Source organism: Heterocephalus glaber, unplaced genomic scaffold (genome assembly GCF_053883595.1).
Source record: "Heterocephalus glaber isolate CG9 unplaced genomic scaffold, H.glaber_assembly_v1.0 deba00001164, whole genome shotgun sequence".
Lineage (NCBI taxonomy): Eukaryota > Metazoa > Chordata > Mammalia > Rodentia > Bathyergidae > Heterocephalus > Heterocephalus glaber.
Genome location: NW_028258205.1, coordinates 1,089,750 through 1,110,199, shown reverse-complemented (window position 1 = coordinate 1,110,199; position 20,450 = coordinate 1,089,750). Strand labels below are relative to the sequence as shown.

General features: G+C 48.0%; 1 protein-coding gene across 1 annotated transcript; it reads right to left on the bottom strand.

Annotated features, from left to right (window-relative positions):
• Positions 1–856: 856 nt before the first annotated feature.
• Gabrq (gamma-aminobutyric acid type A receptor subunit theta) lies at positions 857–20,213 on the bottom strand. The gene is made up of 9 exons (XM_004871056.3): positions 19,805–20,213; positions 17,982–18,070; positions 13,177–13,244; positions 11,111–11,331; positions 9,989–10,071; positions 8,677–8,814; positions 8,142–8,294; positions 6,823–7,061; positions 857–6,177 (listed from the first exon to the last, which is right to left on the bottom strand). The coding sequence occupies exons 1-9, from the start codon at positions 19,942–19,944 to the stop codon at positions 5,449–5,451; spliced, it is 1,860 nt and encodes a 619-aa protein (XP_004871113.1). The 5' UTR covers positions 19,945–20,213; the 3' UTR covers positions 857–5,448.
• Positions 20,214–20,450: the final 237 nt, after the last annotated feature.

Genomic DNA, 20,450 nt, shown 5'->3' with positions numbered 1-20,450 from the left:
GGTCCTAATGTGTGATGAGAGACAAGGAACACAGATTCTTCAAGGGCATCTGTGCAGCTAATGAGGCCTTGGGTTGGGTACTAGTGGGCAAGTGGAGTCGGGAGCCCAGGTCCAATGAGGGCGTCTGGGGAAAGCCAGAGGAACGAGGCCGTTTGCAATGGGCCACGGAAAAGTTAGAACCCTGCAAAAGAAAAGATACCAAGAAACTCTTCTATCCTGTAGGTCCTAGCTTTGAGCTATGGGCAAATGAGTAGAGGATCCTTGCAGTAAGTAGGCACAGCCCTGCTGGCCCACTTTGGGCACAGAAGGGGCCATAGAGGAAGAGTCACTGGGTTAATGTTCTTGTCAACCTAAAGTTTTCGTCAAAAGGGGTGGCAATGCATTGATGAGTGTGGGCCACAATCATCAGTAGGACATTTCACTGTGACTCTGCAAACGACTTAAACCATCCCACCCACCAAGGCTTTCTTGCTCTCCACTCTGCACATCCATAATGGCAAATGGCATTTTAAAAACAAGTTCATTGCTTTATAAAGACACCATTTACCACTTGTCTGACCCCATAAAATGGAGCTAAATGTCTACCTTGTAATTGGGCACCATACTGGCTTTCTGTCTTACATTTTTTGTTTCAAATGGTTAAGAATGACTTGTGCAGAAGGGCAAACTATTTCAACTCTATTGCTTCTAACTCCCTTTCACCTGAACACCATGGCTTCAAATGTCCTGGGGTATGAGGAGGTAGATGCGCAGAGCCATGGTGAAGGGATGAAAGCCCGAGGCTTCTGGGCCCAGAAGGGTGTTCCATGCAGTACCTCCCAGTCCAACAGAGAGGACACACAATGACCCATCAGAGTATTTTTTATTGTTGATCTTTATTTTTCCCCATTACTATTTACAAAATTTTACTCCAGAATATCTTTCAGAAACAATTTTATATTTCTTCATGTTTTACTTTCTTAAAATCAGGACTGGTCAGGGTCTTTCCTATACAAAAAAATACATTTGAGGCCAAAAAGGGCACCTAGCCATACGGTGAGGCTCTGCTGCTCCCTGTCCCTCTGTAGGGCAGGCCAACCAAGGGACCTGGGTCTTGGTCCTTCTTCTCTTTTCTTGGTTTTCACTGCATGGGCCCAGAACTACTAAAGACCTGCATGTGTGATTGTCTGTAATTCATCTGCTTCCAGATTGCTACTCACTAGCACTGTCCGATATCAGGAACAATTCCAGCAGCTTCCACTTTGCTGATAAGCACTGACCCTGCGCATGCAGTCTGGCAAGACAGTGGGTGCCAAGTCTCACACAAATGCAGTCCACAGAGGTGACCCTGACCAACTAGGACGTTTTATAAGGAGATAACCCCCCCCAAAAAAACCTAACACCGATAATATTATATTTCATATTGAACACAGGACATTGTACAACAATCACGAATACACTGCACTTTCAGTATGACAAGACACAATTTCCTTTGATGCTTGGCCGTGGAGGAGCCAGCAGGGTGGCATGCAGGTAGAGAGCTTAGTGAATGCATTCAATAGTTAATAGCTCAAAGGATTAGGTGTTGTTTATACAGAATAAAGAAACTTCTTTAGGAATGGCCACAGTCTCAGCAAAACTTAGCTCTAAATGTGCAGAGGTTGCAGCCTTGCTATTAACCAGATGACACAAGTTGTAAGAATACATTTGACAAGCTCCATTAAGACCCAACGGATCATCTGTTACATCTGCAAAGTCACCCTGCAGTGGTGAGAACTTGATAGGAAACGTGTCAAACATCCTCACAACAGGGCACTGGGAGACAGACAGGGGCATCTTCCTGGGGCTGGGGTTCTAAGGGGAAGAAGAGAAAGGACAGGTGCATAGAGGAGTAAATGTGGGGTTGCTCCATTCCAGACTCAGCAAGGTCTTTTCCTCTGCCCAAACTTCCAAATTACCAAGCGCTCTTTGATTCGCTGACTCCCAGAAACACCTGGCAAATGCTCTGCACTTGGTCTTGAGGGATGTTTGGGAAGGGACATAGGCAGCCAGCTGGAGATAGCAGAGGATGGGGCTCAACAGTGACATGGACAACAGAGCACACACAGACATGGCAAGGGGAGATCTGGCAATTTGCAGGACAAGTTTTGGTCAATTAGAAGGACCCAAGCCAAGGCGAACTCAGAAGATTGAAGTTCCTGAAAAGGTGTCATTACCAGACCTCCACCTCACTTTGACACCTCACTTCGCAGGGTACAAATTGCAGTAGAGTTCGACTGCTCTCATTGCAGCATGTTAGGGCAAGCTTTTCTTTTTTAAAGTATAATAAATCTAGCTACATGGATATTTACAACTGGCCTCTTTGCTTTTCCTCTATACTGTGAAGCCTTCCTGTGTATCACTGCCTCTTTTTGCCCCCACTGCTCCAATTTCCATTTATGACTTCAGCCCAGTGAACTGCTCATGAGCCACAGGGTTGAAAGCCCCTCCAGGATCCTGGAAGCCCAAACCCAAGTCAACTAACCAACTTGTAGGCTCCAGGAAGCTAGTCTTTCAATAGGCATGGCAGGAACTACAGATGTGGGGCAGTGCTCTCCCTTCAACATGGACCTCTCTGTGCAAGGAGACCAAAAGAGAAGAGGTAATCTGAGACATTATGGAGACAGCATGCATTTTCTTCATTGTCTTACGAGAGAGAGAGAGAGAGAGAGAGAGAGAGAGAGAGAGAGAGAGAGAGAGAGAGAGAGTGAGTGTGAGTGTGTGTGTGTGTGTAGGCATGGTCACATATGGGTTTGTACACCATCTGGGCATGTATCCACATACACTGATGAGGGAGATTGCCCCGTTTGTGTACCCATGCATGTGTGATGGTGTATGTGTGTGAACATGAGTGTGCCTATGTGCTTCTGTGCTATATGTGTAGAAGAGAATAAGCTGGCTATAATCTAGGCAGTCAGTACCTGAGGCTCCTTTGCATTTCCCTCTCATTCCTTTGACTCTCTCCCTGGAGGAGGTGGAAGTAGAGATTTCTGGAACTCCAAATTCAAGGGGGAACTTGGGGCCTGCCACTGGAGTTCAGCAGCCAACAACCACCCTAGAATGGGTCACTAAAGTGCTTTCTGTTCCTGAATGGGCTCACTACCACAGTCCAAGGCACCTTTGGTTCTCAGCATGCAGCTGTTGGCAGCCAATCCCCTGAGCATATCCTCACCTTGTCTACTGGTCTGCGGCTGCCAACCGCCCCACATGCATCAGGCTTATATACAATGATTGGGATAAGGGGATGGGCTCTACAGGGCATCTGCCTCCTCCTCTCCAGTTCTCTAGCCCTCCCACCCAGATCTGCACTGTGTTTATATTCCCAATGCACTGTTCAGGGTCTCACCCTGAAATATTAGCAAAATTCTAGGCACTCATAGCTTATCCCATGGAGTGAGCACTTCCTACCTCAAGGCACTATATTACAACTTCTTAGAGCTACATTCACTTCTGGATCACTCTGTATCCAAGAGACAGTCCAGATGCTTGGAGGGAGGGTAAGGAGTGGAGGCCCTGCTCCCTCAAACAGGGCAATTAGAAAGAAACAACTAACTAGACCAGCCAAACAGGGCCTCCTCTATGTGTAAACAGGTCAAAGGAATTCTGGCAGTTCTAGAAGGGCCATCGACAGGCATGCTTTCCCTCACTCCAATTCAAATTAGATAAGAATAGACATATACTTACTATGCACACGCATATGTAATATTTACTCGTGTGTACACAAGCAAATACACACGAAAGCCACACATTCATAGGGATGTGTACACAGGCACATGTATCTGTACATTGTAGATTCACTTCCACAAATAGTAATAGATTTACACTAATAGATATAGTGCTATTAAGCTTCTCAAATGGCTATATGTACACACTGCTACTTTGATGCATACACACTCACCCCAGTTATACACACACAGACATAGAAGCACAGTTTGGAGAGTAGGCAGGTAGGAGGTAAGGGGCTGCAGGAGAGGCTGCCTAAGGAGGAAGAGGAACATAGGTTGAGTGCTTTGTGAATCTCACTCCCTCATGGCTTCCATCAGTAAGCTGCTGCTGCTGGGCAAGTTGGTGTGCGGGCTAAGCCTACTTCTGTCAGCCCAGCAGGGTGGGCAGGGTCCACACTCTCCACTTGCTTGGTTCATGCTCATTGGCAGATCAGTGGCCTCTTCCTGCCAAGGTGCTCTAGGTCTGTAGAACAAGGTGGGCAGCCCGACAGCTAGGCAGGCTCTGCCAGCACACCCCATTTTGCAAAGGGGAGGGAAGAAAGGGGACTGCTTCAATTGAGAGTTAGGAGGAAAGGGAGGAAAAGCAAGTGTCTTTAAGCATGATATATGAGTTCCACTTTTTCCTTGGGACACTGGGGACAAGGTGCTTTGCCTTCCCTTGCTCACAGGGCTCCTGTGAGGTTCCAACGATGTGATGGGTCAGTGAGCTCGTTGACACTTAATTATCCGCTAGACAAATAGAAAGGGTTAGTATATAGATTTACAATAGTTGTTCATGTGCTATTCTAATCAGATGGTGAAATAGCAAGTGTGAACTTTCCTAGCCTAGTACTTTCCTAGCTCTTCACCAAGAGCTTACACCATGACTAGTGAGCAACTCAGCAATTCATAGAAAGCTAACTCCTGACTTGACAGAAGTTTTGAGTCCCTACTGTCCAGCATTCTGAAGCAGAGATACAGGCAAGAGAATAAATTCTAATCTCTCCAAAGTGGCCAGCTGAACCGGTGCATTCTTTAACCTGACATCACCCCTGCCTGCCACAAGCTCCTGCCACCCCCTTCCAATTCCCCTCTGAACACAATGCCAAGCTCAAAATACAACCCACAGTCATGGGCAAAGGGCACTTGCAAATACTTCCTGACTTTGTCACAGCCAGTTTCCTGCATTTCCAAGTCATGGCTAGCTCTTCCCCTGAGAACCCCAGACCAACCCAACTTAATTTTCTCACACACAGCCCTAAGCAAAGAGTGAGCAAGGGCCATGGCCCCTCGGAAGGAAAAGAAACAAAAAAGTGCAGTAATGAAAAAGAAATTTCAGTGCCTAAAAGTGGCAGAAAAGAAAGACCGAAGCAATGTTTAGGAGCAAGGCTCAATGCCTTCCTTTGCTCCCCAACTTGGCTCCTCTCTGTCTGCTAAACATTTCCAGGGGCTTTGCTATGCTTATCCACTGTTGGAAATGTTTCACAAGGTATGAGTCTTCTTGTCAGAAAAGAAATCAATGAGATACTGACTCCTAATTCCTCAATTCCTTCCCTACCAGTCAAAGCATGCATGGTCTAACTATCTCCACCTCATGATAATAAGGAGAAGTGTTGAACTGATAACTACCAAATAAAATGATCAAAAGAAAGAGGGAAAAACAAAACCAAACAGAACTGTGAAGGGAGCAAAGCAAAGTGTTCCTGCCACTCTGAGGCGCTGGGAACTAATACATGTGGTACAGCCAGTAAACAATATTGAACAATCCAAAGGAAAGAGGGAAGAGGATCCGGCACCACCTGTCTAGCCTAGGGACGAAATCAGGGTTAAAGAGCTGGGGTGAGATCTCCTCACTGAAGGAGTGCCCAGGGCTCAGGGAGTAAATGTCCTCAGACTCTGAACGATTCTCCTTTTCTTGGTCAGAGGTCATGGGATTCTCATCAATGCTCCAGATACTGTCAGTGTCATCCTCAAGTTGCTCTCCCAGGTCAAGGCTGCTGCTGTTGACACTGATGTCATCCTGTAAGCTCTCAATCTCATCAGGGTCCTGGCTTGCTTCTTGCACACACCGCTGGCCACGGGCCAGCCTGGGCCTCCTGCTGGGGCCACGGCCATGGCTCTCATCTTTGGAATCATCCTCATTGCTGTCACAGGTCTCCATAGAGATGTGGGCATCGATGCGGACGCGGATTTTGGTAGGAACAATAATACCATTAAAGCCAGGCAGGGCCTGCCGGGAGGTGGAGGGGAGATAGCTCAGGTTTTCTCCAGCCTCCAGCTGGTCCAGGCTGGAGAGGGAAGAGAGTGTGCTGAGGCCTTCGGAGGTGGCCAGTGGGGCCTGCTCTGAGATGGTCGCCAAAGAGCCAAGGCTTTCGGGGCTCGCCAGGCCAGCCTGTGCAGGGCGGGTGGGAAGGGAGCCAGAGCCGACTTCTTTTTCCACGTTAATCAGGCCATCCTTTGAGGAGATAATGGATAGGCTCATCAGTTTCTTATCACCTAGGTGGCTATGTACTGGGGGAGGGGTGGGGAGGGGACCTTCCTCATCAGCACTGGCAGTGTTACTGTTGATCTCTTTGACACACACAACCATTTCCTCTTGGGTCTGTGGAGCTCAAGGGGCTGAGAAGAGGACAAATAGGCTGTTGGCATGCAGGGGAGGTCATGGCAGCAGCCTAAGTGCTGTGCTGGATAGTAATGTACTGCTTGAGGCAAAGGCCTCAGCACAGCCTTGGGAGTCTGCAGAGCCAAGGAAGGAGGAGGGGCAGGCCAGCCTGTCTGGTGACTGTCTTCCTTTCAGCCTCCCTGTGCCCACCTTCCCTTTCTGGCTTGTCACCTGCCCTGGAAGCAAGCAATGTGAACAAATTTGTCTCAAAGATCTGGAGAAATCTAGCTCTGCCATTTCTTGCCTTGTGACGCTGGACAATGGTCATCTATAAAAGAGTGATGGTGAATTAGTCCTGCTTCTTTATCTGTTGTGGGTGTGTGCTGTGCATGGGTGTGAGGATCAAGGTGTGGAAGGGTCAAGAGGCCAGCCTGGAATCAAGAGGTGCTCAGGGAAAGCTGACTGTCAGTCAAAAAGTCAAACTTGCGCATTTCTCACCACTACATCATGGTAGAGGTAGCGGGCAATGACTCTCCTGAGTCTCCTGCGTTGTCTACGCTGGCGAAGTCGTTTGTTGCAGTAAAGGTAGTTGACGTAGGCATACTCTATCAAGGACAGGAACACGAAGAATAAGCACACAAGCACATAGATGTCGATGTGCTTGATGTAGGCACCGTAGGGGAGTTTATTCTGCAGATGTGAGTCGATGGTGATCAGGATAAAGATGGAAGCTAGGCCTATAAATAACAGCACAGGTTAAGTCTCCTTTGGTGGCTGAAGTTCTTGGCAAGCCTTTGGGGCTACGTCCCATGGGGAGGGAGAAAAGGCCGTCTCTTGGGTGGGCCTCTGCCCACGCATTCTCCTCGTTCCCTCTTCCCCACGTTTAAACCCATCCGATGGTTCACTGGTTTGATGACTTCCTTGCTCTGAGAATCAACTTCCAAATCTTTAGCCATGGCTGAACAAGTCCCACCTTGCCCTATTTGCCTTCCAATACATATTCTTCCTTAAGTAACTGGGGAAGTTTTGGGAACCCTAAAAATATTGCACACTTATCAAGGTTTGGTCCAGAATATGCTACTAAAGAAAGACAGGGAAGAGTTTGGCCTCCAAAGATGGTGAAGACAAACCACTCTTAAGCACTCCTTTCTCAAAACCCCCTCAAGGCTCCCCATGCTTAGGCATGAAGTTCAAGGTCTTCCCAAGTCCGCCCAGGCTGTCTTTCTGCTGCTTTCCTCACCTGCCTAGCTCCTGCCCTGGGCATCTTGTGATTTAACCCACTTTTAGGGCCCCTATGTCTTTAATCCTGCTATTTCCTCTTTGGGGAATGCCAAGTCTTGTACCTGTGCTTTCTGCAATCCCTCAAACTCACTTCAAACAACACTTTGATGCAGTTTTAGCCACCAGGAGCTGGGTCACATCCTCCTCTGGACTCTGCTAGCTGGCACCTCCACATTCCATTGTCAAGGGCAGCTCCTCTGGAGGCCCTGCTGCTTACCAGGAGATTTTGACATCTCAACCAGTGTTTGTGGTATCACATTTCTGGTCTAAATTTATTTATACTTATGTATTCAATAAATAATGAATAATGGAACTTTGGCCCCAACATGCCAAGATTCCATCCCTGATGTTTTCACCCCATCTCCGGTGTCAGTCTCTCCACTGGGTATGACTGGCTGAGCACCTGTACCACACGTATTGGAAAGATCCTTGTTCCCTTGCCTGTGCAACCACCTACTGCTCTAGGTTTTCCTTCTTGCAAGTTTTTCCTGAGCAAAATGACCCAAGTTCTTCCCTGGGGTAGAGACGAGACCTACCAATTGTCACCCTGGCTGCAGAAGAATCATGGCGCATCCAAAACGACACCCAGGAGAGAACCGTGCAGAGGATAGTGGGCCAATAGATGTGCAAAAGGTAGCTGTTAATTTCCCGCTGGATCTGGAAGTTCATTACCAGACGCATGTAGGAACCTGGAAGGAGACACATTAGTGTCAGCCCCATGAAGGACAGCAGATCTGCTCTGTCCACCTCACTTCCTCACTTCCTCCATGTTACAGACAAGTGATGTTTCCAAGCTGCCCATAGATGGAGGGTGAGAGGCTGGGCCTGAGGTGAGCATGAATGCTTTCCACTGTCAGTGTTGTAAACCTGGCAAATACACCTACGTCCTTTCCGCATTTGCAGAGGTGAGCCACTGAGGCTTCATCAAGTGGCCCCCCACCCTGGACATGTCCAGAATGATGGAAATGGAAAGAGGCAGCAGAGTGTGGGTATCCAAGGCAGAAGCCTACAGGAGTTTATAGGGGTACAGAGGGGATAAGACACAGGAGAGAAGGAAGGCATCAGACCCACCTGCATAGAAATACACCTCCTTGTTAGTAATCACCTTCTTGTAGAAATTAAACTCAGGGAATTTCAGCTCCTCAGTCGTGTGGGTGCCGACCTCATTGTCATCCCAGGCTAATATGACGTCTTCGACAGTGTAGCCACCTGAGAAGGGGAGAGAAACATAGATAGTGTCAGAAAACAGACACAGACAGATTTCACACCAGAGGAGTCTGTGAAAACCAAAGCATGGTTGGGACTTGCGATTTAGGGGGCTTCATTGTGGTTTGCTGAGTCCTAGCATGGCAGAGAGTTTGAGCACTTGGAAAGAGAACTTTCATCCTGGATTTTCTTAGGCCGGAAGGAGAGTACAGGAAAGAGACATAATGAGTTCCTGTTCACAAGCTTGTTACCGAAGTGTCCAATGGCAAGGTACCATTTCCCAGTAGGGCTAGCTACCTTCTAAAGGCCATCTGGTCTCAGATGCCATATATACACATCTACCGGTCAGTCATCTGTGAAGTGTGATCAGAAGCTACAAGTATTGAATTTTTTTTTTTTTTTGTACCAGGGATCGAACTTGGATCCTTGCACTTGCGAGGCAGGCAGCAGAACCACTGAGCTAAATCCCCGGCCCGAATACTGAAATTTTTGAAAAATGTATTACAGTAAAGGACACACTGTCATGAATTCCCCTCGAAATACTCGCTTTTGCTTCAAACATACTTCTCTCATCCTTCTTGCCACTCTTTGAAGCAGTTCCAGAAGTCCTGTCTTGTGAATGTGTTTAGTAATGTTGTTGAGGCTGTCGCCATGTCCTGAATTGTTTCAAAATATTTACATTTCACGGTCATTTTGACTTTGGGGAAAAGCCAGAAGTCACATAGTGCCAGATCCGGTGACTAAGGTGGATGACGACACACCATAGTGCTTTTACAGCCCGCCTTTCTGTGGGATGGCGCTCGGCAGCAGCATCCACTGCAGTTTTGGTCAGACCTTATAAAGACACTGAGGAAAGAGGACTCCAGAGCTGCTTCAGAAAGTGGCAAGAACAGTGGGATAAGTGTGTTTGAAGTAGTGGGGGGTATTTTGAGGGGGGTTCATGATAATTTGTTTTTACTGTAATATATTTTTAAGATTTAAATGTTCACTGTATATTTTGATCACCCCGTGTGTCATGTGTCAATCATTTATCTATTGATCATCTATATCTTTCGGAGAGAGAGAATGGGGGAGGGAGGAGAAGAGATGCTGTCCCTCTCACTGTCAACTTTGTTTGTGGTTTCCTGACTGCTGCAGCCCCAGGCAGGGAGGAAGCGTCCACAGGAGAAATACGCACTGCTCTCCACCTCCAGCTTGCATGTCTTCCTGCCGACGGGGAATTTACGCAGATCCAGGGAGCAGGCTGCTATGGCGGTGAGCCTGTCAGAGAAAACGAACCCAAAGGGAAAAGTGAGTGGAGCCCAGAAAGCACCCATTGCTGAGGGCACTGCAGGGGTGGGAAGCAAGAGTCACCTTGAAGATTGATCTGTTTGTAGGGAAGAGAGAAAGAGCTGGTGGGACTGCCACCAAAAACAGGATGTCACAGTGGGAGGGGCCTTAGAGGGAATGGATGCGGAGACAGAAGGGAGACCCAGGTTTGCTAAAGACACATCAAGGCCATCCAGAGAAAACTGCTGCCCGGCAGCCATTCAGGTTGCATATCTGGTGTATGTGTAAGTTGGTGAGAAATAGTGTGGCCAACCTCTGGCCACATCTGCACTCATGCCAGAGGTGCAAGCCTATATGGTACTAGGAACTCGCCAGATGCCAGTGGGCACAGAACGGACAGGTGGGGACATACCCATGCTTGGCCAGGCAAGGGCTAACAGCAAGTCAAGTGGGCAGGAGCTTTAGGTTGCTGTGTGCTGCATCCATGAGAGCAATCTGAAGGGGAGCCTTGGAGGAGCAGGGGTGACAAAAGCTCTCCACTGCTTCAGTTGGAAGGCTCTGTCCCACCCCTTCCAGCCTTCGGCCCAGCCTACTCCCTGTCATTCCTCCAAGCAACTTCCATTTTGTCCCCTGAGTGGGGTGTGTATGCATATGTGAGACTGTGTCTGATTGTACTCCTTTCCATAAACGTCCCACACGACGGTAGTCAGCCAGTGCCCCCTTTAAGTTAAATAAGAGTGATCAGTGGTCAGCTCCCTGTGAGTGTTGTTACTCTTGGACTCCAGAGCCTTGGCTCATGGGAAAGTGGATGGAGGAAGGGAGGGAGGAAGGAAGGGAGGGGGCAAGAGCACTTGAGAGAAAAAGAAACTCATTGAGGGTTTCTATGGGAAACTCTGGAAGTGGGGGAGGGGCAGTGCAAGGCAGTTTTGAAAGCCATGAACACCCCGTGTCTCTTAGAATGTGTTCGTGGGATACACAGCAGGAGGAAGAAAGCCTGTTAGTACATCCCTAGATGCCTAGGAGAACTCACCGGATGCCATACCGCACAGTTCCATCTGGGTGAAGCTGAAACACGCGCTTCTCCACAGTTGCATCCTGCATAAAAGCGTCGTTGTCATTCAGCAAGTAGCAGTCAGGGACCCACAACTTCTCATGCATGCTGTAATCCAGGGTCAAGTTCAGGTTGGTCTCATGATATGCCAGGCGCGAATCCTTCCAGGTCTGATAAAAGTACAACGTGATTTCGTAGTCCTGGGAAAAGAAAGGGAAATCCTAATTGTGACTTAGGTTGTCTAGCACTCTGTCTTCTGTGAGTGTGTGTGTGGTGAAACATCATATAGATGAGTGTATAAAATATATACTTTTTAAAGAAAGAATAACAAAATGAACCTTCTGTAATTAAAATGTAGGTTAAGAAACAACATTACTAATACATTTCTAGTCCCAATATGACCTTTTCAGAACATACTTTCCACACCCCCCTGCAGGAACCAGCATTCAAGATTTTAGAATGAAAATCCCCTTGCTTTGGGCTAGTTCTGTTGTCTCTTTGTGTATTTCTAGAAGACATGATGATTAATTGGACCTATGGTTTTGAACTTTAAAGGAAATCATACTGTCTGTATTTGTCACGTTTCTTTCACTCAATATTATGTTTGTGAGATCTGCTCTGGTTGATGTGTGTAATTATATGTAAGTTGTTTACTTGCATTTCTGGAGAAGATTCCATATATGCATATACCATGCATATAATCATATAAAGGCTCCATACATACTCAAATGAGGATGTTATAAGAACGACGAAGTGAAAATTCCAAATTACACCCCCTGCCAAGACCCAAGAGCTGATTGAGGCTTCCAGTGCTGCCCCCTCACCAGCACTGGTGTTGGAGTACACGAACCCTTTGCACTCTGGTTTCTCACTTACTCTGCATTGCACTGATTCCTACCAACGTCAATTATCTTTTCATATTTACTTTCTTTGGCAAGTTTCATCTGCTACTTAATTTTCTTCACACAAAAATTTCTGTTCACATTTTCCGTTCATCTCTGTTCATTTAAAAAATATTCTTATTAATTGACAGGAATTATGTGTCCTTTGAATGTTAGTGCTTTGGCTTGCAAACATCTTAGTCCACGCTGACTTATCCTTTGACACTTATTACAGTGGTTCTGTTTTGCAAAACTGAAGCAGTAGGAGTTTTGGTTACCCAGGAGTATAATGTTGTTCAACTTACCAGTACTTATTTTTATGGTATTTTCTGTGGCTTGTAAAAGACACTTCGTTTGTCCTGTGGTAATGGGGATGGGACCTAGGGCCTCACACATGTGAGGCAAGAGCTCCTCCAACGACCTACATCTACAGCCCTGAAAGTAATCTTGATCTACCTCAAAATACAAAGACAGTGTCCTGTATGATCTTTTAAATGCTTCACAAGCCTTTCACCTTTGAGTTTATAATCAAACCTAATTTTTTTTTGTTATCACAATTGTGTCCTTATTATATTTTTTTCTTAAGTTCTTTTATTGGTACATTTTAGGTATACAGTTCGTTTACATTTATCCTTGGGTGTTTGTACCTGTACATGATGTAACTTGGTTCTTATTTTTTCCCCATTACCTGTGCGCCCTTCCCTATTTACATAGACATCATTTCCATTTTTTTTTCTTTTCTCATAGTTTTTCCTTTCCCTCCTTTCCTTTCCCTTTCCCCTCCCTTCACCCCTTCGTCTTTGGACCTTTTTTCCTATTTCAAATTATCAGTTATTCATTTTCATCATTTTAACCCTTGTTTACATAAATCTAATTTTTGGATATGGTGTGATGTAGGGTTCAACTGATTTATATTTTATTCTAGGGGCTATATTTTCAGAACCTTCCCTGTTCCATGTGAATTCTGTTATAGGTCAGAGTAACTGGAGTTGGCTTATGACTCTGTTCCATGTCTTTTCTCTGTCCCCCGTACCATGGCTGGAAGTGACACACTTACCTTATTCTTTTTTTTTTTTTTTTTTTGTACCAGGGATTGAACTCGGGACCTTGCGCTTTCGAGGCAGGCGGTGGCACCACTGAGCTAAATCCCCAGCCCCTACTTACCTTATTCTTATTCGAGATCTCACGAATGTTGGCGACATAGATACCAACGTTCACGGTCACAGGGGCACCTACAATACAGGAAGACACATGAAGTTTGGGATAAAGGCTAGGAGCATAGACTTAGGAGCCAGGCTGCCTGGATTTGAACCTTCTGTGACAATTGCTAGGTGTGTGGCTCTGAGTAAGTAATCTAACTTCTTTCAGCCTTAGTTTCTTCATGGCAAAGTGAGGATAATGATAGCACTGATGTCACAGTTAATTAAGGTCAAGCACCTAGAGCAATGGTGGTGAACCTATGTGTTGTTTTTCTGTGAAACAAAAGATGTTAATGTATGAGTTGTTTTTTCTAAACTAAAACCTCAGTATTCAGGTTTAATTGCAGTGTGGGCACTCTGTGATAAACAAGTGGGTTTTGGGTGGCAGTTTGGGCACTCAAGTCTTCAAAAGGTTTGCCATCACTGAGTGAGAGCAAGGTCTAGTGCATGATATCCTGAAAGGAAGGGGCCAGGGCAAAACAAAGAGAAAATAAAGGTTCAAAGTATTCTTTTTCTGAAGATTTTCTGATGAAAACGAAAAATTGAGCCTCAAAACAAGAACCAAGATTTGTGCTTATGTGTATGTTCATGTGTACAAGTGAATTTTTGAGTGTGTTCAGGGGCAGGTAAATGTGTCAGTGTGTGCAAGCATGTCTGTGTATGAATGAATGTGTGAGCGTGTTTGTGTCAGTGTGTGTGGGATGAAATGTGTGAACGTGTTCAAGTGCAAGTGGATGTGTGTGAGGGAGTGAATGTGTGACTGTGTGTGTTGGTGAGTTTGTCTCTACATATGAGTGAGTACATGTCCATGTAGGTACGTGAATCAGTGTGTGCTCATATGTGAGTGAATGCATGGGCATGCTTGTGTGCTTCAGTATGTTGTGTGGGAGTAAATGTGCAAGCATATGTGAGTATGTAGACATGGTGTGTGGATGTTAATGTAGGGGTATGCGTGTATCTGTGTGACTGTGTGATTGTGTATGTTCATGTGCAAGTGAATTGTGAGCATGTATGTTTGTGAGCTCATTTGTATATCTGAATATATTTGTGTGTCTGAATATTTATTGTGCTTTTGTAGCAGTGAATATGTGAGCATATCAGCATATCTGTTAAGTTCAGTGTACTCATGTGGAAGTATGACCGAGTGATTGTGGGTCGATTGATGCATGAGCATGTATCTGAGTAAATGAATGTGTGAACATGTCTATACATGTGTTAGTATGTGCATGTATTTGAGTGTAAGTGTGGAGTGGATATGTGTGTATCTGTGAGTCTGTTCATGTACTTGTGTTTTTGTGAGCCTGTCCATGTGTGAGTGAATGTGTGAGCATGGTCATGTATGTAAACTAGTTGTGTTGACATGAGTATATGTGAACATGTTTGGGCACTGTGTGCTGTGTCTGTGTTCATATGTATATGCATGTTGAGTTTGAGTAAATAAGTGAACATGATTGTGAGGGAATGCTCATGTTTGAGTGCAAAAGACTGCACAGTGCTTGTCTGTGTGAGTGTACACGTGCACATTTTCATCTTGTGAGTGAATGTTAGTATATGTGAGCATGTTCATGTATTTTCTTATGTGTGAGCATGTGTATGAGAGGATGTTAAAGGGTGTCTTCATGTTTTTGAGTGCTTATGTATGTGGGGATGTTTGTATATGTGTGTGTTCATGTGTGTGTGTTGACGTGAGAGTGAATTTGAGTATTGTCCCATATGTGGGGATATTTGAGAGTGAATGCGTGAATGTGTCCATGTATGTGTGAGCAAATTTGTGTGAGTGTTAATGTGAGAAAGTTTGCTAGTGTAATTGGGTATGTGGGCATGTTTGTGTGAGTGAATGTAATAATGTTTGTTCATGTTTGTGAGTGCATTTGTGTGTTCTTGTGAGCATATTTATATGAGTGAATGTGTGAGTCTTGTGTGTATGTGCAACTATATGTGTTAATGTGTATGTTCGGTGTATGAATGAATTTTAGTATATTTGAATATATGAGCATGTTTGCAAGTGTATTATTGTGTATTAAAATGAGCAGATTTGTGACTGCATGTGTACATGTTCATTGTGTATGCGTGAGCATGTGCATGTGATGTTTCTGTCAATGTGCATAAGTGAATGTGTATGTGGGCATGTTCTTCCATGGGAGTGAATTATGCGAGCACATTCATCTGTGTCAGCATGTTTATGTGTGTATTATGTGTACCCATGCATGTGAATGGATTTGTGTATGTGAACATGTTTGTGTGTATGAGTGTATCAATATGTCCATGTGTGTACTGTGAGCATGTCTGTGTATGTGATAATGTGTTTGTTCATGCATACTAGTGAATTTGTGTGCTTGTATGCATGAGCACAGTTACGTGTGATGTTTCTGTGTTTCTGTGTGTGATCGTATCTGTAAACGTGTCTGTGGATGAGTGAATACTGTTGATGTCCATGTGCGTGTGGTGGGTTATGCCTGCCTGTGTGAGTGTGTTAATGCGTGAGTACACATGAGTGCATGATCATGCATGTGTGGGCATGCACTTGGGAGGGAGTGCATGTGGGAGCGTGACCACGGGTTAATGTGTGTGCCTCCCAGTTTTGTCAGGCTGAGCTGCAGGACTCAAATAGGGTCATGGGTGTGGGGATATGTAATAAACTCTCAGGCTCTGTAGACAAACACACTTTTATTGTTCCCTCATCAGCTCCAGGCTGTCTCCATCCAGCCCCACAGCACAGCCATTCTCCTCCGTGCCTTGCATCACACTGCTGTTAGGGAAAGACTGCAGGCTGACTGCCCAGAAGCTGAGCTGCAAAAAGGGAAATGTGGTATTCCAAGCCCACTGCTTCAAAGAGCAAAGTGCTGTTGGGGCCAAGCATATGAATGGCAGCTGAGAGGTAAATGGGCCTCTGTGCTAGGGCATAGCCCAGACTCCAGCCTTCGGGGGGCTATTGTGACCAAGCCCTAGGAAAGTGCTATGTAGTGACAGGAGTTTCTAGAAACACAAATATTGATTACTGCCATTCAGGCCCTCCACATGCCCTTAGAGGCCAGAAGCTGTATTAGGCAAGCAACAAGACCCAGAGGAGCCAGGCAGCTGGAGCTGCTGCTGCCTCCTCCGCCTCCCCTCTCCCTCTCTTCCCCCTCCCCCCTGCCCTTCCATCTCCCCCTCCCCACCCCACAGGAAGCCCCTTCCAGGATGGTGGAATGCTGGGGCCTTACAGAGCAGGGCACAGAGCTGGCCAAAGGTCCCCAGATGAAGGGGCAGGTGGGAGTTGAAATGCAGCTCCCATTCCCTTGTGAAGATATGATCCCCAAACCGGGATGGTGTGAGCCCTACAGCCTGTCACTGTACCCCTGATAGACTGAGGAAGACAGGAAAAGAGGCTAGGGTACTCACTTCCCTCCCTCCCTCTTGGAACTTTTGCTGCCCCGAAACTCCTCCTCCTCCCCAGCTTAGGCTGTAGCTCTAGTGCCAGAGAAGGAACAGATGAAGGAAGGAATGTGGAAAATTCACTTGACAAACTCGGTATCCCTGTTGGGGCCAGGTCTCAGACCAGTGGAAGCCCTCAGAGAACTGCCTTGTGCAACATTCTGCCCCTTTCTCAAGTAAGTAGTACGGCTCCTGTTTGACCTGGATCACAGGTCAGGCCCTGCTTGTGGTGTGTGTGCACGCATGTGCATGTGTGCATGTGTTTAAGGGAAGGGCAGATCGGCTCTGAACTTCTATTCATGTCAGATGCAGAGAGGAATTCAACTTTGTCAGGTGAGAGGCTGTGCAAGGAGCCCTGGGGTCCCAAATGCCAAATGTCTTAGCCTCGCAGAACAAGCAGGGTCACAGCGTGTTTCCAAGACCTCTATTCATATGCACAAACCTGAACCACCAGCATCATTAACCCTTTACTGTGAGGATCTTCCAGAAGGAAGCTGGGTACTACTTTTGACTTAGTCTCCTTGCTTTTTAACTCACTCTGCTTCCTTTGAGCTGGAAAGTGACTAATTCCTATCTATTGTACCCTTTCTTTTGTCTGTCTTTAGCCTAAGCTTCTGGGTGTCACCTGGAGCAGAGATTCACACTGAGTGTTATGTAGGGTCAGGTTAAGTGGCCCTTACTTGAAGCTGTGTGGTGGGCACTAAGCAGAAATCTAGGGAGAAACTGACTAAGGGATTCCTGGAGGTCTCCTTGCCAGTTTCCTCGTCAGTTTTCATTGCTGCACTAGAGATCTGAGTGCTAGGCTGAGGCGTTTGTTTTGTATGGCAGTAGGCTATCCCAGGTTCCTGTGGTGCTCAGGCCAGATCTCCTGAAGGTTACAGGGAGCGCAGTGTCTGAAGGGGCTGAGCTTGGTAGGTGCTGAAGGCTTGGGGCAGGGGAGCCAAGATGTAAGTGCCTGAGGTCTAAGGCGGTTAGGCAAATCAGCCCGAGGGGATTTTGAGCCAGCTGAATGGACAGAGTGCCCAGGGTGCAAAGAACATGCTCAAATTGAAGAACACGTGTGCTCCCCACAGATGGAGCAGAGAACTGTATCCTGAGAAGCTAGGCGCTGTGTCCCCCACACCCAATTCTGTAGCCCTTCTTTGCCCAGACTTTTAAGAGTGAGGCAGGAAGCAGGAGAAATTCCAGGTAGAAGGAGGAAGCCTGCACTGGGGCTTGGCTCCCAAAGGTGGGATTTGGGGAGGCAGAGGTCCAGAGCCTGGAGCAGTGTGGCTGGTCAGCTAGTGTAGTAGGCTGGCTGTGTCTCAGCCCTATTCCACCTAACACAGAAGCCTCTCATGTCCACCTATATCTTACCTCCAACATTGGGCCTCAGTCGGACATCATAGTTCGACAGCGTCCTGTCCAAAATGTTTCGAACAGTGGCGTGATTTGCACAATTTTTGCTGAAACAGAGGTAATGAATAAATGCTGGTTCAGAATGGCCAACTGGTCAGTGGCTGACTTGCCAGAGCCCTCCCTTTGCTGCGCTGGGACACACATGTATCTGCTCCCTCCCTGCCCTCCCTCTTCACCGTGAGTCAGCCAGAAGCACAGCAGTGACGCACTCTTTTTTTCCCTTCCCCTCCTCCCTCCCATCTTCCATCAGGGGGGTGGAGCATGGGGACTGCATCCCTGGTACGCAGGACTAGAGGGTGGGGGAGGAGGGGGGCCAAAGGAGAGGAGAGCCGGAGCCTGGGCAAATGGCGGACCTCAGAAAACTGCATTGCTTCAAGCTCCTAAGGAGCTCCACCTTGGGATCAGCCTGGATGCTGCTTTTCCACACTGGTGGCTGTCCGTTCTCCTTCCAGGGGTACCTGGTGGCCCCAGGAAAAGTCATCTCCCACTCTCAGTGCCCTCCTGAGCTGAGGCAATATCCTGTAGCTCCAAGCCACATCTGCCCCTACCTGGGACAGGTTGGGCACCTTTGCCACATTTAAGTCAACCTTGTTTTTGCACACGTCTGCTTTTCAAACTCGGGATATGGCTTAGGATGCAGAGAAAGCCTCGTTCATGGAGTGGAAATTTATGACCCTCAGTGAAGCAAAGCATTTCAGGTTCTTGGGCTCAGAGCTGTCCTCCAAAAGAGCAATTCTAGGAACAGAACATGTGCTTTCCCCCTGGAGGGGCCTTGGGTGAGGAAATGGAAGTGGACTCAGGGCAGCTGGCCATTCCCGGGGTCTCTTGTGTTCATACAATTCACCTAGGGCTCTTTTCTCCAAAAGGCTGGTGAAGAGAACAGGCCCTGGACACCATTGTGACTCTGTGACGCATTTCTCTTGCAAATGTGTGCATGTGGGTGCGTGCGAGCATGCGTGCGTGCGTGTTCCTTCAGTGGCGCAGTTTGATATGTTGGGGTTTCTGCTGGATCCTCACCCCCCCAGCTTCCCCTTTTTATCGAAATACATATTCATTTCTGGTTTACCACTTAAAATTATTCTTGATCTTCTTCAATCATAAAATTTCATTTCAAACACTCCAAAGTGTGCCCATGAATTATCCCTGAATTAAAGCAACGTATTCCCGCCTGTTTCCGACGACGACACATTCTCCATGTGCCAGTGCTCGGAATGTGTTGCCACCACAAACACACACTGTGTGTAATCCACGCGTAAAGAGTGTTCACGGACCCACATAAACTTCAACCGAACAGCAAAAAGCCCGAATCCTCACGTTTTCACAGGTTTCAGGGTTCTACAATCAGATCCTGCAGCCTGGGCTTCCCTGAGGCTGACTTAATAATTCCTACCTGCCTCCCTGGAAAGAGTCCCTCGCCCCACCACACACGCACTCACCCCCACGCGCTAGAGCTAGCCTTGGATTCAAACAGGTGTCTCTGCTGTCACCCTGTCCCACAGGTGCCACAAAGAGCGGCTGGGAAAGCTGCCCCGGGTCCTTAGTTCTCGGGGACAGCGGGGCAGATTGTAGGGCTAAGCCACTTGCGGCCGGCTGCGATTGAGGCTCACGCGGGGCACAGTCGGGCGCCGCAGTAACAGGTGGGCTCGGGCTCCATCTCGGTGGCGGCTTCCGCTGCTGCCGCGTTCCCCTCGGGGAGCCCGGATCCGATGCCCCCCGAGTCCCGCCCGCGCCCGCTCGGTCCCGGGGGCCTGTGGGCGTCCAGCCTGGCGGCGCCCGCTTACCAGTTGAAGATGTCCAGTAAGTCTTTGGGCACTCGGGAGAAGTTCGAGTTCCGGCTGGGACTGCGCTTGTTGGTGTCCACGAGCCAGGTCCTGAGGAGCAGCAGGAGCGTGGCGACACGCAGCGTGGCTCGGAAGCCCATGGCTGCGTTTCTCAGGGCGCCGCGGGCCGGCGAGGGTGGGACGGGGCTGGGCTGAGCAGCAGCTCGGTATCGGGTCGCCCGGGGTAGGACCGCTAGCCCTTCCGCAGAGTCGCCTCCACGGAAGAGCTACCGGGGGCACAGGGAGCGGGAAGCGGGGCAGTTGGTCGGGAACCCTGAGCCACGCAGCTCCGCTCGACGCAGCTGCGAGGTGCGCTCCGTCCGCGACCGCTCCAGGCTGCGACTGGGCTCGAGAGGGGCGCGCGGCTGGCTCCGCCCACTCCGACGGCAGCACCGGCCCAGCCAATCCGGCAGGTGCCTGGCGCCTCACAAAAAGGCCCGGGCTCCTGCCTCCGCCCCAGCCCACGCGCCCCCCCTCTAGGCCGCCGCAGTCCGCCCCGGCCCGCTCCCGACGAGGCAGGGGCGGGGCCGCCTGGGCGGAGCCTGCTGCGGGAGCTCGGCCTGGGGTCCGCGTCCAGGGGCGGCAGCTCGCTGCAAAAAGCGATTGA

Bases quoted from the DNA above. Each gene is read 5' to 3' on its own strand.
- Gabrq (XM_004871056.3), bottom strand. From the start codon at position 19,944: ATGGGCTTCCGAGCCACGCTGCGTGTCGCCACGCTCCTGCTGCTCCTC. The intron at 13,245-17,981 runs GTAAGATATAGG...CCTGTATTGTAG, and splicing joins ACTGAGGCCCAATGTTGGAG to GTGCCCCTGTGACCGTGAAC. The intron at 11,332-13,176 runs GTAAGTAGGGGC...TTCTTTTCCCAG, and splicing joins AGATCTCGAATAAGAATAAG to GACTACGAAATCACGTTGTA.